At 41.9% G+C, this 16,488-nt stretch overlaps 1 protein-coding gene across 4 annotated transcripts; it reads right to left on the minus strand.

Annotated features, from left to right (window-relative positions):
* Positions 1–46: 46 nt before the first annotated feature.
* Positions 47–15,304, minus strand: alpk3a (alpha-kinase 3a). 4 transcript variants are annotated; one of them, XM_074632970.1, is made up of 15 exons: positions 14,935–15,302; positions 14,372–14,643; positions 13,942–13,974; positions 13,451–13,572; positions 12,474–12,591; positions 11,073–12,351; positions 5,800–8,233; positions 4,452–4,599; positions 3,801–3,928; positions 3,673–3,708; positions 3,308–3,582; positions 3,119–3,207; positions 2,191–2,408; positions 2,061–2,109; positions 47–1,974 (listed from the first exon to the last, which is right to left on the minus strand). In XM_074632970.1, exons 2-15 carry the CDS (start codon positions 14,509–14,511, stop codon positions 1,641–1,643), a joined length of 5,403 nt encoding a protein of 1,800 aa, XP_074489071.1. In that variant the 5' UTR covers positions 14,512–14,643; positions 14,935–15,302; the 3' UTR covers positions 47–1,640. The 4 variants fall into 4 exon arrangements, with proteins under 4 accessions (XP_074489071.1, XP_074489072.1, XP_074489074.1 ...); XM_074632971.1 differs by lacking the exon at positions 13,942–13,974; XM_074632973.1 differs by lacking the exons at positions 47–1,974; positions 2,061–2,109; positions 2,191–2,408; ... (1 more) ...; positions 3,308–3,582; positions 3,673–3,708 and having other exon boundaries at positions 3,809–4,341; positions 14,935–15,304.
* Positions 15,305–16,488: the final 1,184 nt, after the last annotated feature.

The following is a 16,488-nucleotide window of genomic DNA, read 5'->3' on the forward strand; positions in this document are numbered from 1 at the left end:
ATACATGCAGTCATGAAAATGAAAATGTGATCTATGCTTGGACACAAATGTTTTACGTATTTATTTAAAAAAACAAACATTTGCTGACATGATGTGACACAACAAAGACGGCACACATTGTAAACACTCGTCTATTCTTCTTATTAACTCATTCATTCACTCACTCACGCACACGTTTACAATTTTTCTTCACACTGCTTCAGATATTCAGTCCTTTGACTTTATGTACACATAAACACAAAACAGATTGTTTGCATGACACCACACCTTAACATCCGCTGGTCAATATTTCAACCTCTTTTTCTATCACAAACAATCATGCAATTACAGTGATGTGAAGTAACGGCAGCTGAAATTTTACGAGCGGAAGACTTTGAAAACTCTCGTTGATCATTAACCAATAAGCCATTACAGGAATTCCTTCAGAATTCTTGTCAGTAGCTTTTTATTTGTAGAAGGCAAGTGACTCTTGTGGGAATTTAACCATGAATACCTGTGCAAACTCACGAGATAGCTGAATGCTTTTCCTTCTGATTCTTATTCTACACCGGCACAACTCACAGCTCTCTTGTTCAGCAAATCGTCAGTTTCTGCAAAACCTTCATTCAGGGAGCCTTACTTAGTGCCCAATAGGCTTCTGAAAATCTTGAATCTGCTCTTTTGGTTATTTTGTTCAGTGTGCTTTCATCCAACAATCCATAGGTCACATCAAAATTACTGTGTGGAACTCATTCTGCAGCTTTTCCTCATTGCCGGGAACACACTAGTGTATTTGCATGTCAATGAGTGCGGGCATGAGAGAGAGGAAGAACGCACACAAGTGTTGCAGAGAGGTGCTAACCACGGTTTAACGTATAAGGAAAATAGCCGCAAATTTTTTGGCATTGTGTGACTAATTTCCTCTACACAATGAGCGTGAACATACCATAGTTAAAGAGTTTACTGGCAAGCCCCTCACTGCTCATTGCTTTGCACTCACCAGCATATATTCTGAAATACTACAAGAGGACTTATTAAAGACACGACAGACACGAAGTACTCAAAAACTACTAAAAAGTAATGCCAAAAACAAAAGTGCACACAAACATCTTTGACCTAAAAACGGTGTTGTAATTCTACAGCATGAGCTCAACTTTGCTGTTTAAAGGAAATGCTGCGTAGGCATTTCTAATGCAATCCAAATATAACGTCTCTAAAATTAACTTTTATGTCCGACACACATGCTGTACATCACAGATGAACATGCAGCGTCGAAGGTGGAACTCTGGCTGTGGTTTTTATTCTCCATAACTCTTCAACTCAAACCATGAAAATGTTGACGTCTCTTCATTAAAAGGAACAAAAGCTTTAATGCAAATTTAAAAGTGCGAAGCGCGGTGGATTTTTGCGCGATGAATCATGCTGTTTAATCATAAGCTTTTCAACTACAGGAAGTAGCCGGAGGATGGTTGTCTCAGACTGTAACTGTAATGGCGACTGAAAAATTCACAGTTTATGACAAGTCAGGTCAACAAACTATTCCCTTTTCTTTTAATCATACTCTTCAAGTCCTTGCTGGTTTTGGTAACTGGAAAGAAACAGGTAATACTAAACCATTACAAGCAATAAAATCTTGCTTGACACAGAAGAGGCGCTTCTTCCTACCTCGTTTCAAGAACTTCAACAGTTTCTGCAGGATTGGGTGTGGTGCCTGATTTATTGTCCTCTGTCTCCTGGATTTTTCTAGCCACCTTTGGGCTAGAATTAGCCTTTCTAGAGATCTGGGGGCTGTGTCCTTTCCGCTGCAGCTGTGGGCTGTTAGAGCCCAGCTTGCGGTTGAGCAGGGGGCTCCTGGAGCCCTTTATCTTGGTGGTCTGCTGCTCCATAGTCTTAAGAGGGCGCAGGCCAAGAAGTCCACAGTAGTAGTTGCACTGGTGGTGTGTCAGGAACTGCTCGAACACTTCAGGAGACCCTTTCTCTGTTAGTCCTTGGTATCTGAAATACAGGGGACACCTTTTTATTCCAGCTATTCTGATAGAAAACAAACAATAACATTTGCATGTCCTGGTTTAGATACAAACCCTTTCGACTTGGTCACAACTCTGACGTTTGTAATCTTCGATTCCACACCTGCAATAATAAATCACAGAAGATTATTATCATTGACACAAATAGATAAATGATTGCGCTCGTTATAAACGTGTGTCTTACCCTCCAGGCGGGTGACCAGCAAATTGCCATGTGTCCACTGATGGATCCAGTGCTGGAAGGAGTTGCATTTCTGCTCCACCTCAGTATCGGTTCGTGTAATCAGCTTGCCTTTAGGATCCATCACACAGTACTGGAGGAAATCACCCTCGAGCTCAGTCTCCACTGTGGCGTATGGCACAGAGTTGGCAGGCCGGTACATCAGATACTGAGGAGTCACTCTGTGCACAACACAAACAAATAGTGGGTTGATCACAAGCATTTTAACCCTCATCCTACCAACCTATTTAACATAAAAGGTCTACTGACTGACCCAGTGGGTCACTCGCGTTTGACACATATAAACCCTGAGAACCTCCATATCACCAGACATAAAAAAAATTGTGAATATCCAGCCGGTCGTTATACTCGACCCAGTCGCATGCTCGATACCCAAACCAGTCAGTCATTCGCTCAAACCATTCAGTCGTTATACTCGACCCAGTCAGCCAATATACTTGAGCCAGTCGCTTGCCATACTCATCCCACCCGGTCACTCGCTATACTCGTCCCACCCAGTTGCTCGCTATACTCTAACCAGTTGCTCGCTATACTCGACCCACCTGGTCGCTCGCTATACTCCACCCAGTCGCTCACTATTCCCGACCCACCAGGTCACTCACTATACTCGACCTAGTTGCTCGCTACACTCGACCCGGTCGCTTGCTATACTCGACCCACCCAGTCGCTTGCTATACTCGACCCAGTCGGCCGATATACTCTACCCAGTTAGCTGCTATACTCAAGTAATTAAAAAAACAAATTAAACAGAAACAGAAAACAAAAAGGTGATAAAAGTAGACCTCTGGGGTCTGCGGGGACCCCAGTCAGTAGGATCAGGGTTAATAGGAATCACTTATCAGAGCTACTGTATAATAAGCGTGATACTTACTCTAGTGAAAAGCCAAAGTTCTCAATGACTCTTGCTTCAGCAGCAAAGATTTTACAATATTCTCGAATCATGTTTTGGACTTTGCATTCCTGCCAACACAAAGAATTTAATGAAGCAGACTTATATCCTGCAATCATGATAACAAAGAGTTTATTGGGATCAATTGTAGACAATAAATCCACCACTCACCTGCTTAGTTATCTGTAGATTTCTCTCTGGGAGGTTGTTGTCCTGCGTGGTCCCGTAGGCGATGGGGCTTTGGACTTTGATGATGCAGGCTTTCCCAGAATCAAAAACGGGATCCAGGCCGTAAATGACCTTCACTCTGCTGGCTTTGTGAGCGCAGCCCTCCCCGACCTGCACCGTCTCTGTCATGATGCGGCCAAAGTACTTTTCACCCCAGCTGCCACAGTCGGCCAGGCCTCTGCTGAACAGCATTGGGGTCATCTCGATCTCCTCGCCAACTGAAGGAAAACAGAAACACGTTTTTACAATGAGCAATCATTTACAGAATTTTTTTTAAAAAGGTTGATATGTTACTGAAAAAAATTTACCTTCCAAATCATCTTTTAGTAGTATCTCAGACAGAACTGTGAAATAAAAAACAGGACTCATAAAAGCATTATTTACATATTATAATTTAGATTTCACACTTGATTTCTCAAGGAATACTGTATCTTACTGTCTACGCTGAGCAGGAAGTCAGTGGTGTCACTCCCATATTCATTATTGATTGAACAGCCATATACTCCACAGTCATTGCTGGATGCTAGAACAACAGCCAGTGCTACTTGGCTTTCATCTCCTCCACTTGAGGGCAAAAAAAGGGGAAAAACACATAATCATGAAACACGTCAAGTTGTACCTGATGTCAAAGATTCAACAACAACCCACAAGGTGTCACTGTGAGACAGATGGCCACGCTGTGTAGCAGCAGTCTGCTGACACAGCAGCCAATAGCACATATATAGACTTTTAATGCCCCCTGGAGATGGGAAAAATATTGTGTCAGGTTACAGTTTTCTGTGTCTAGCCAGAGATTCACCTCTCTGTGTCACAGCTGTGGGTCTCACAGTCACATGAGCTGGACGTCTCTGCAGTGAGAATATGAGAATGACAGGAGGCCGCGGGATGCACGCTGAGGCCCAAATAAATCCTGCTCATCCTTGTTGCATTATTGTTTCAGATTTGGAACTTGTCCATTTTTAACCATGTCATGTCGGCTGGAAATCCTCAAAACAATAGCAGCGGAAGAAAAGATGACAAGTAATGCAAACAAATTGAACACCATGTGACATCACTGTTGATTTTGTAAGACAAGAAGGGGATTTACCTTCTCTTCACCTCCAGTATTTCCTCCTCATCTCTGTACCACTTGATGGTTGAGTCACTGAGCACATTGAAGAACATGCACCACAGTTTCAGGTGTCCGGAGGCGTCTGGGAACGGCTCTCCCCGGATCTTACGGATGACCTGTGGAGCTGGTGGTGCATGAGAGAGGGGGTGCCCAACAAGGGGCCAAATGTAAATATATACTGTACTGTACTGTACTGGAGAGTAGGGACTTTCTAATGTCTCCATTTCCTCACACACCGGTGTCATGTGTTGACAAGTATTTCACAGGACCATTTGTGTTATGATATTTTGTGAAAACTACATGAAAAGGTCAGACATGTTACACTGTAGGCTGGCATTTAAGGGGAGACACCCGAGGTGAATAGGGTAACATTTAAAAAAAACACCATGAAACTTCCCAAGTATATTTTTTGCAATAAGGCAATTATTTGTGGTATGAAATGTTATGTTTAAATATGCAAATGAGGCATTATCTTATCATATGTGCTAATTTTCATAAATTTCCAGAACAACAAAAATCTTGGATAAAGCTAGCTTCAAAATTATTGTTTCATTTTGTTGACATTTTAGAGTCAAAGGTTTCTAAAGAGGGAACAAAATGCTGTCAGCAGCCATAAAAAAACATTTTTTGCCATGTTTTTAGGAATAAGATGTTGTATAAATCAGGCTATGAATGATATATGAACAACCCCCTCAGTAAAAACCTTCAGAATATATATAGGAAAGAAACTGGAAAGTCTGGTGTATGTAAGTGCTGCTGAAGTGGAGATTTCTGGATCATTTTGAGGAAACGGCTTTTAAAGATATGGATTGTAAAGTTCCATACATTTTCCAAGATACTACGGGTGAGTTTGGTAAAAAAAATATTTACTAATGACCATGAAACTTCCTCAGTTGATTACTTACATTAAGAAAAATAGATTTTGTATTACAAGTTTTCTGAAATATTATGTTTAAATATGCAAATGAGGCATTATCTAATGCTAACTTTTGAATTTAGGAGAAATCTACAGATGAAAATAGACAAAGTAGTAAAATAAACACCTAGATGTGTACTTTGGATGTTTTCTTTCCACTAGTCTGAAAGAAGACATGTTATGGAAGCAAAATAGCCCAAAGTCTCAAAATTGACCAGTGCATGAAAAACAAGGTTTTTGCCTGGGGTGTCTCCCTTTTACTACGAATCACTTGTTATTCTACATAACCTGAGTGTTTTGCCATATTGTACATACATTTTCTGGTTGATATTAATTAAAATGACTAGATCAATATCATATTGTGCCAACAAGTAGATACAGCTCTTATTGGGAGGTGTGATTCTTTACCTTTCAAAGGGTCCAGCTTCTTTTCAGCTGGTTTCTCCTCTTGTTTAGTGCTGACTGGCTCTTCTGTGGGAGTCGCCTCCACGACCTTTGGCACCTCCAAGGTGGCCTTTCTACGGCTCAGCAGTGGAGAGCGCCTCTCCATTGGTGGGGTGTTTTGTGCCGTGGGAGCTTGCAGTAACGCTGCTCTGCGAGCCTGGCTGGGTGACATGTAGGGTGTCTCCTTCTTGACTTGAGCATCCAGCGCAACGACCACCGCTCCTTCTCCCTCTTCTTTAGCTTTTGTGATGAAGATTTTGCGGCGAGCTCCCGAGGCCAACTCCTCAGGCGTGGCGGAGCGTATGAGTGACAGACTGTCTCTGCGTTTCAGTCGGGGACTGCTCTCACAGGAGAGGGATGTTGGTGTCGAGCCTCCGCTTAGATCTTCGTCTGCTTTGTCATTCTGACGGTCACCCACGGTGACTGTGTCTGAGTCTGGAGCAGCTTTGGACATGAATTTGCGGAGACTGGCTGGACTCAGTGATGGATGTGCTGGAGGTTTAGAGCAGAGTCTGTCAACAGATGATCTGTTTCTTTCCTCAACAGACACAGACGTCTCTATTTTGGCCTCTTTAAGGGGTTTTGTCTTCAAGACATCATTGACAATGTTGTCTTCAGTTGTTTTACTGAATGATGGCACATTGTCAGCAACCTTTGGTGATAGAGCTTCATAAAGCATGGAGGAAGTGTTTTCTTTTAAACTCTTTTCTGCCATTTCTTCTAGGTTCTGGTTTCTACTTTGAGTTTTTACAGACGTATTATCATTGGCAGCGTCATGCTCTGTTCCCCTTTGCGTGACAGTTTCTGTTTCTGTTTCTGTCCATTCACTTTGAGTGGACAGTCTGAGTGCTGCATCACTTTCATGATAAGTGACAGAGATCGGTGGCACCACAAACACAGTTTCAGAAGGCCGCTGTGCATCTGAAACATGGGTGTTTACATACACATCCTCCTCCTTGTCATCAGTGCACGAAACATTTATAACAGGAATTGATGCATAGTCCATTTGAGGGATCTGTTCAATGCTTTCCACGCGTGACTGCTCCCAAATATCAAACATTTTTATCTCGTCACCTAATTGTGCAACTTCCTTTACCCTCTCTGTAGGTGGGAGGCTGATATCACCGTGCATTTTTTTCTGCGTGGGCAGCGAGCTTGGAGAATCATCCAAGCTCTGGTCTTGGATTTTCACCTCAGACGCATGAGTTGCATCATGTTTTTGCAAAGTAACAGGCTCAGATTCTTGCTTGTTTAGTGCCAAAATAGTGAGAGGCAGAGTGCAGTCTTTGAGCTCAGGCTCCATTATTTCAATTTTTGGGATTATAAAATGTTCATTTGGGTTTACACCTGCCACAGTTGGATTAATATCTGGGGTGTCTTCTATAGTAGATATCTGGATTAGTGGGATAATCGCTGAGGGACGAACCTGCTGTCTCTCAATGCTGTCTACGTTACTGAGTTCCTCCAAAACATAAGAGAGGCTCTTTGATTCATCCTCTACTTTCACTGGATTCCTCTTTTCTGTCTCCACTTTAAACTGTAAACTTTCATTCCTTGCTTCAGTGCTCTCGCCTTGCTCTTGTGTTTTCAGGTTGTTAACTTCTAAATCTAAAGCAGAAATCAATACCTCTTTCAATATGCTTCCCTCTTCACTGCTTCTAAAACCTGTGTTTGAACTCTGTATTGCACTGACATCGCGGTCTTCAGTGCTTTCCTCTACTATAGAAGAAGCACATTCTTTCTGTATTTTTAGGTCACCCTTCTTTAAACTCTCCGGGGCTGCAGTGGGCGGAAATCCTACATTCATTTCCTGAACCAGTGAAGTGCATTCAATCTGTTCTTTTCCATTCTCTCTCTCTACACCGTACACTGCCACAGCAGGCAGAGGCCAAAGCACATGATCTTGTGTTGTAGACTGACATGGCTCTATTCCCTCTTCCAGTGTACATGTTGCTAATTCAGTGACCTCAGGTCTGTTTATATCTGAGCACGGCTGGTTGTTTGATTTCACTTCAGCTTTCTCTTCCTCACATAACTGATTGGAGGAACGGCCCTCCTCCTCTGTGTCGGGTTTACCTTCTTCTTTCCCCACCTTATCAACCCTCACCCTCTCTTCTTGTAAAGTTTCAGTGGCTTCTCCAAGGCTGCGGCTGTGTGACGCTGAGTTAAGATTGTGAGGGGAAGTCCAGCTTTCTTCTAAACTAGTGAGGGTGGATGTGGGGGAGCATTCCTCTTCATTAGGGGCTTGTAGCAGGGCAGATATTTCCTCCCTGGGTGAAGACTTCTCTCTTGCAGCCTGGCAATCAGGCTGTTGTGAAACTACCAGGCAATCTGGCTCTGGCCGGTGTACGGGAACCTCTTTGATAACCGATACTATCTGAGAATCTTTCTCTTCAGCCTGATGGAAAGTAAACAAATAAAGCATTTTAGTACTTCAGAGCATTTGAAGCTAGAGCAGTGTTTGTCTCTCACAATGAACTCCATAAAACACACATGCCTGATACTGCTTCTTATGCATGAAAATTAATTTTAATAGTTTGATCTGTAAGAGACTGCTCAAGCTACTGGAAAAAAAAACATTCAGTGTCATGTCGAGGAGTATTTTTAAGAAGCTTGTTACAGCGAACTTACTGCAGTGACCTTTGACTCTGCGACGCTTTTAGACTGAGACACATTTTTATACCATAAATTAACAGAAGCATAAACAGTGACGGACAAACATGTAATTGCAATGCGGTGTTATATTCCCCGGCAGAGAGGAAGACCACTGTGGTCAGTCTGTGAGCAAAGTTGATCAATTACTAGATCAGAGAACAATTAGTTCAACAAATATGTGGAACAAACTGCACTAAGTCTTGTGTTTCATGACCTGCCAGCTTATTTCAGGAACTACTTTACCTCCTGTCACGTGCGAGGTAGCTGAAACCAAATGTTTGCACGTGCAAGGGTCCAATTCAGTGTTTTTTCTTTTTTTAACAAACAAGTTTCACCTTTTTTAGTTTAACATTGTCTATATTAAGCCATGAATACATTTTATACTAACTTTTATGTCTATGATTTAAACAATGTAACTGAGGTTTCTAAAGTGACTGTGTGCTCTGCGTCTTATGCCAAAAAGCCAGACAGACAGGGGAATTTCCACAGGATTGACACAGATGTGGTGTTTACATAAAGAACTTGCTGGGCAGTGAATGAAAGACCGCTTGTCTCTCGACAAAAGATTTTTCATAACATGCATGATTCGCATAAATCTGTTGTCATCATCGAGCTGTTGAGGAAACTATAAATATATCTTACATCTGAGTGTGCATGGCACCAAAGAGAAGATTGACAGTTAATGCTTCAAGCTACATATAGAAGTGTTGCCGGGTTTTTTCCCCTCACTGCCCCTGCTTGTCCTGTTCGCACCATTAAAATGAATGCAGAAGAGTAATCAAGCCACATGTCGCCTCGTGACAACACGTCTCTCCAGCAGTGACTACTACGAAAAAAAGAAGTTGCTGCTTTCGATGGAAGGGAACTGGTGTCACAATCTAAAAATGAAGCTGTGGCCATCACTACACCTCCGGTGTCAATAGATGTCACAACCATGTGAGAGAAACACTTTTCATATAAATCTTTTGACTTCCTCCAACTAGTCATTCATGAGGCCTCACAGTATACATAGGTACAGGTGAACTTCCACATTATGGACAAACAACCGCTCTGCAGGTACAGTAGATCACGTTTTAACTTCAGTTCCCCTTTCCATGTCATTGTGCACCAGAAAATCGGATGTCAACGGACAATGTTGAGTTCAATACATCTGCTGTGTTAGTGCATTTCATGCACAATTCACAGAACAAAACAATTCACAAACTCAGAATACATTTACACACAAATATCTAGCAAATATCTAACTTTAGAGATCATTTTGATTTTGATGGGTTCGAATAATCACATGAAGTTTCAGAAATGATATCGTAATTCAACAAATTCTTCCCAACTTTCTCCTTCAGCAAACAGGCACTTTGAGCAAATTATGCAGAATCAGAAATAACATTCTAATAACTATTACATTATTATTTATTTAATTTGAAAAGGATTGCATGCTTGCAAGGTTTGGCTGTTACTTGAGTGGATTTCAATTTAATATGGCCATATACTGAACTGTATGTAGCTTATTTTCGTAAACTATTTAATGATTGTCAGTCTGGCATCAACAGAGTTTAATTTTAATGTTGAATCTCTCATTTAGAATTTGCAAAAAAGACCTAGACAAAAATACATGGTCATATATGTAAACATAAAAAGAGTTTCTGCCTCATAATGTCAAAGAAAGTCATAAAATAAATCCATATTAAAAAGCCAAGTGTCTCACAGTCACATGATGAAACTGAACTAAATCAGTGCAATACCCAAATCTAGCAAAAATGATAAGATTCTGAGTTTCCCTTTTTGCTTTCTCACTGTATGGGTGTATACTGTACAACGCATTAATCATAGCATGATCGTCCTAATTACACAAATGACAGAAACAATTCTCCAAGCAGAACACTGCTGTTCCTTCCTCTTCTCTAAATGATGAAGAGGTTTATTTTAAGATATGAGGAGGGGGGGGTGCAGTGAGGAATGTGTCCAATGTGACGAGGCCCTCCTTTCATGCAGAGACCTGCCGCTCTAGTCCCGCTCATCCAGACCACACGGCCCTCTGTCTGTTTGTAACGTGAGAAGTGCTTCTGACATTCAGGTTTCATCATGATCTCTGACGCACTGATGTGTCCCACTCATCGCAGCCGGCATCGCAGCTATTCCCCATCCTATCTTACGGTGTGCAGCAGTGTGGATACACAACATCCCCCACCCCCACACACATATTTAGTGCAAGTTGCTCGCTTCTAATGGTTCCCTATTTCTCCCACACTATCTTGTTTGTGAGTGATAGCGATGCAGTGAAACTACAGCCTCACATGGCCAGAATGAATCACTCCACCAGTCGCTGAGTGATCACTGATATTATACTGTATGTTTTAAAGCGCTTGTATTGTCCCACACTGTCCATAACATCTAACTATGAGTCGCCATAATGCTTCTTATCTACCACATTTGCAACCAGCAGCAGCTCAAAGCCTAAACTGGGTCATAGTTGACATAGTTCAGGCCCTGAAGTAGCTCATCTTGTATTATCTTGCACACAATGCAGCCTATATATAACTCTCAAGTGGCAGCCAGCTGCCCTTCAAGACCACTGTACGTACCTCAGTGAGAACTTGAAGCCCAGACAATGACATTTCTTCACCTGGACTGCAGCTGCTCTCTGGCCCCACTGTCACCTCCATGGCCTCTGCGGCACCATCAGCCGCTTTGGTCTCAACGCTTTTATGACCTGGTGACAGGTCTGCGTGCAGAGCACCGTCTTCATGCTTATGTTCATGTGGCTTCAGTGACACAGACTGTTGTTCTATATCCACAGTTTCTGAAGGCTCCTTTGGTTTATCTACTTCCATAGGCTCCTCCGTGAGAGGCTTGCACACTTGTTTATCCTCCGGTTGAAGCCGAGATAATGGCGGCGTTGAGGCAGGCGAGCGGTCAAACTCTCTCTCCTTGTTCTCAGTGTGATCATGAGAGTCCTTCTTGCTCTTACCAAAGAAGAAGTCTTTGACAGAGTGTAGCACAGAGGAGATGGATGCCTGGATGTGGTGGTGTTCGTGATCCTTATGAGCCTTGCTGTGATGTTTCACTTCTGAACCATGTTTCGTGTACGGTACTGTATGCGACATCTTCAACCTTTCCCTTTCTTTCTCGCTCTCTTCTTCTTTCCTTTTCTCTCTCTCATACTCTTCCTCTAGGGCTTTTTCTTGTTCTTCCCTCACTTTTTGCATCCTCTCTTGCTCTCTCTCTTTCTCTTTGCTGGCACTTACGATATCCATCTCTTTAGGATTCTCCCCTCGAGACGAACTCTGTTTCTCCTCAGCATTCTGGGACTGGAGAGCCTCTGCCAGAAATTGTGCTAAACCGATTCCTCCATCATAACAGTTTTCACCTCCATTCCCCATCATGTGGCTCCTGCTGCTGCTGCTGCTTCTCCTGTTGCTGCTGTTAACCCCGGCATCTACGCCATTTGTGATCTTTATTTTCTTTTTGGCCAAAGTTTCCTCAGTTTCCTCCAGGTCTTTGGAAGTCACCGGGGCTGTTTCCTTGACTTCAGAGCTGATGCCGTTAGGTTCTGCTGCAGCTCCCAGTTCAGCCTCGGGCTCCTTGACTGCTGGCCTTTCCTCTGGTGGGACGTGACGTTTCCTTTGAGGACGTTCTGGGCTTCTCTGCGGTTGCTCTTTCCGAATGTTTTCTTTATCCCCCTTCTTGGTGTCCTCCAGATCTTTCTTCTTCTTCTCTGCTTTCTCCTTCAGCTTGGCAAAGAACCTCTGGTGGATCTGGAACTCGTTCATTGTGCCGACCTCCAAAACTCCCGAGCAGGAGACAATACCTTTGCTGTTGCTGGCTGAGACCTGATAGATGGCTGCATCATCGAGTGTGCAGCTGAAAACAGAAACACTTATTAATCTCATATTATAGGCACACTGACAGTGTCCCAACAAAAAGATGGATTTCTGATAATTTGATGTACTAGATTAGTATTCTTGGAAAGTTTTGTTACATACTGGTAAATATGGAGAGTGTGGGTTTTTCCATTCTTCCGAATTTCATATTTTGGGAGTCCACAATACCGATCCAGTTCCATATCATCTTTATACCATTTCAGTTCAGGAGCTGGATAACCTAAAGACATGGATAGACAAGAATGAACTGATTGCCTCTGGGTTATAAACATTACACTCCTAGTGACACAAAGTACTATGAATACTTGTTACACAGGGACCATGTCCAAGTGTTTTAGTCAAGACCACCTGAACTGAGACCAAGGCAGGGCGCGCTGCATGACACACTTAAAGATAAAATGTGGAACATGCAAACTATAGGCACTCTTTTCCTCGATTCCTCTTCATTCACCTCTTTCATTGCCATATAATAATGATAATAATTTAGTGATATATCCCCGCAGTTGTGGTCTTGACCGGTCTTAAAATGTCCAGTCTCTTTTTCTGCGACCAAGACAAGACCGAGTAAAAATGTGATTGATTCCGAGACAAGTCCTTGAAAAAGTGGTCTTGAGACCAAGACCAATTTCGAGTACTACAACACTGCCATGTTCCGAATTTGCACTCGGAGTACAGTTTTCACTGAATATCATTTTATATGGGAAATTATATTGTAAACAAAAACAACAGTATAGAAGCTATGGCATGAATGTGTTTTTCGGCCGTTGCATCATGTTTGGGATGTGTCAGCTGCTTGAACAGCTGCTGCTGTTGGACGGACCCACCCATCCAATCTGCCTGCCGTTAAAAACACGACATCCTGAAAAACAAGCTTGAACATACCGTATTGGTTCATATGATCTGTTATGTTTAAGGAGCTGTTCAGGAAGAATAAAGCAGTTCATTGGGTGCCTTCAAAGTGAAATCCTCCCTTTGTTTTCAGATTAGTCACATCCTGTCTCTTCACATCACAAACTATCTGAAAGGTTTCAGTTACTCCAACAAACAACAAGCTGAGACATGCAAATGAACAGACCTACCTGACACCACACAGGAGAACCTCACATTACAGTTTTCTGACACTGCCTTTGATTTCAAGGTGGTCTCAAAGAACGGCTGTACGTCCTCGGTCAGCTGAGCCATGACGCTGCACAATGTGCTCCTGGAAGCAAACACAGATAGAGTGTCAATATCTTGTTTTCAAATCGTCGACACTTCAGAACCATTACAGTGACCTCTTCACCTCTGTGCAATACATTCCATTTATCAAGAAAAAAAGGATGTTAATGGAAATTTTTGGTAGCGACGAGAGTGTGAATGAGTGACACAGAGACTTGTGAGACGTCAAGCAAAGCAAAGTTGTCAATCCAACACTAAAACCGATGTTCTTTACGAAAAACTGAGCGCAACACTGGACAAACCGGACACTTACATTACAGTTCAAACAGGTGTGGGTTTCATTCTTGGGATAAACCATTTTTTTTGTGGTTAAGATGTTAGTTGGGAGGAATGTTTTAAAAGTGTGGATTACCTCGGTGGCCTGTAGTGAGAATACCTTGAATAGCTATTCAGAGAGAAGGCAAATGAAGGGGCGTCAATGATAAAGTTCTTGGTCTAAATAACCCACCTACATGAAATAGTTCATAACTGCCCTCCTCTTTGACAAAAGGAGCACTTCCTCGTTCTCATGGTTTGTAGATTGGAAACAGAAACACGCATAATTGATGAGATAAATGTGTTTTTTGACCCACAATGTGATGTGCTCAACAATATGGTAAAAATCTATGACTTAATTTACTCTTCCAGCTAAACACATTCAAATATGCAGAGAAATTTCATGTTATGTTAACTTGATCTACCTGACCCAGATTTTTCTTTACCCCCCATGCAATATATAATACAGATCTGCTTCACATGAAACATCCTCTGCATACACATGGATTAGAGATGAGACTGTCTACCTGTTTTCCGGCCTAACATTGGAGAGGTAAGGATTGCGGCTTTCTGTGCGGCCATTGGAAGAGCTGCCCTCGTCTTCGCTGAAGCTGCTTGTCCTCCCATTGCCAGAGTAAGAGCGAGTCATTGGCCGTCTGGAAGTCATCGTCCACCGAAGCAACTCACAAAAAGTGTCGAGGTAAATGTGTCACCCACGGTGTGAAAGTACTCCGTGATCACGTCCACAGTTTGTCAAAGTTCAAGACTCAAATTTGATGGTGTTATCCATGTAAAACCCCTGAAGAAGAAAAAAAGAAACACTTCAGAGTGGTAACAGAACCTGTTGGAAGAAATAAAGTATACACTCATACAAAAGTCCAGCACACAGTTCAGACTCAATGCTTGTCCTTTCTGACCAAGCAAAGTACTTTGCATTGGAGCAAGTTATAAATAGGATCAGCTATCAGGTTGTTGAAGGGCTGTTAGTGGTCAAACACAAACCAAAGACGTGTTATTGATTTGTACGTGTTAGGAATATAATTCAGGTGTTTCTCGGTCACCTTAAAACTAGCTACATTTTCCAACTCACCATTAAGATGTTGTCAGTGTTGCTTTGGAGCTAGAGAGTGTGAAGACAATCTCTGTAACTGCCTATCATAGACACGCATGTGTCGCCAGAAGGGGCCTATTTATAGCAGCCCTACAAATAGGTTTAAGAGCACATCAGACTTTCCAAAACTAGACTTTAGACTTAAGAAAGAAGTCTAAAAACTAAACTAAATTTAAAGTAAAAGCTAACCGTTCAAACCAGAACACATTTCATCAATGGTGATACTATAAAAAAAAAGTCACTGCTTTGTTTTTATCCATCTTAATAAGTTTGAAAAAGGGTGTCCCGTCTTAGTGAGACTCTGCGAAGTGGATGTGGACTTGCAAAATATGTCTGTGTCTGTCGCTGATGACAACCAATGGTCTATATGTCCTATGCTTTGCTCAAGAGTTGCTCAGGGACAGCCCCCCTCACTTTGTGTTGCAACACGTAGTCAAAACATAGAGAACCACTTGCTGCTCACGTTTCACAATTAGACAAAAACAGGGGTAGCAAACAAATTGATTTAATGATGTAAGGGTATTTTAGAATATTGATGTTTATGTTGTTGTTTTTTCTTTATTTATTTTCATATTTTAGACAGCTCTTGAGTTGTTTTACGGTGACATTTAGTTTGTTTTTAGGATGAAATATGTTAATTTTATTAGAAATTGTATTCATAATTGTATAATCAAATTTCTATCTATTACTGATTTGTCTTCAAATACTGTTCTATCTTGGCCAAGACACTTGAAAAAGAGATTTTAGGCATTCCTGGTTAAATAAAGGTACAATAAAATAAAAAATAAAAAATGGAGCTTTAACAAACAAACAAACAAACAAAACATACCCGCAAATCAGGCAAATATTTTTTTTTAAACCTATGCCCTTTTGTAAAAAAGGCCATATACCTATATGTCTGCATTGCGAAAGGGATGATAAAAATGAGGGAAGTTATGTGATGCGCCGAGGCTTCGGGGCATATGTCAAGTAATCCAGGAAGTTTTCTGTGAAGCGCGTATCGAGGCTTGTATCTTTGTAGACCAATGACGTCAATGAAGACGCCCGAGGCCGAAACACTTGAGAAATTATTGTCCCTGAATAAAACAAAATAAAATCTCACACATTATGCGTGTGAATTTACAGCATAAAGCTCATGAACTGTGATATTGAGCAATTTATGGTTGTGAAAGGCTGTTTTAAGCCAAGAATAGAAGAATCCATAGGCCTATATGGCATTAGGGTGACCAGGTGTCCCACTTTACGAGGGACTGCGCAGCATTTTTATCCCTTGTCCCACGTCCCACATATTGAGACAATGTCCCACATTTTCATTGGCTCTAGATTTCAAAAGTCAAACCACTGCAGGACAGACGCTTTTCTAAAATCTGGCTTTTATCCAATGGCTGTGAAGGAAGCCTTCTGGCTGTCATCACGGGGCTGTGTTTCGTGTCAAACTGCGCACACGTGGGTCAAGTGCAGGCGAACATTTCACCATCTTTGCTACGCTATGCCCAATGGGGAATATTGCGAGTCACTGCAAAGTCACAAGCT

Source organism: Sebastes fasciatus, chromosome 4 (assembly GCF_043250625.1).
Source record: "Sebastes fasciatus isolate fSebFas1 chromosome 4, fSebFas1.pri, whole genome shotgun sequence".
Lineage (NCBI taxonomy): Eukaryota > Metazoa > Chordata > Actinopteri > Perciformes > Sebastidae > Sebastes > Sebastes fasciatus.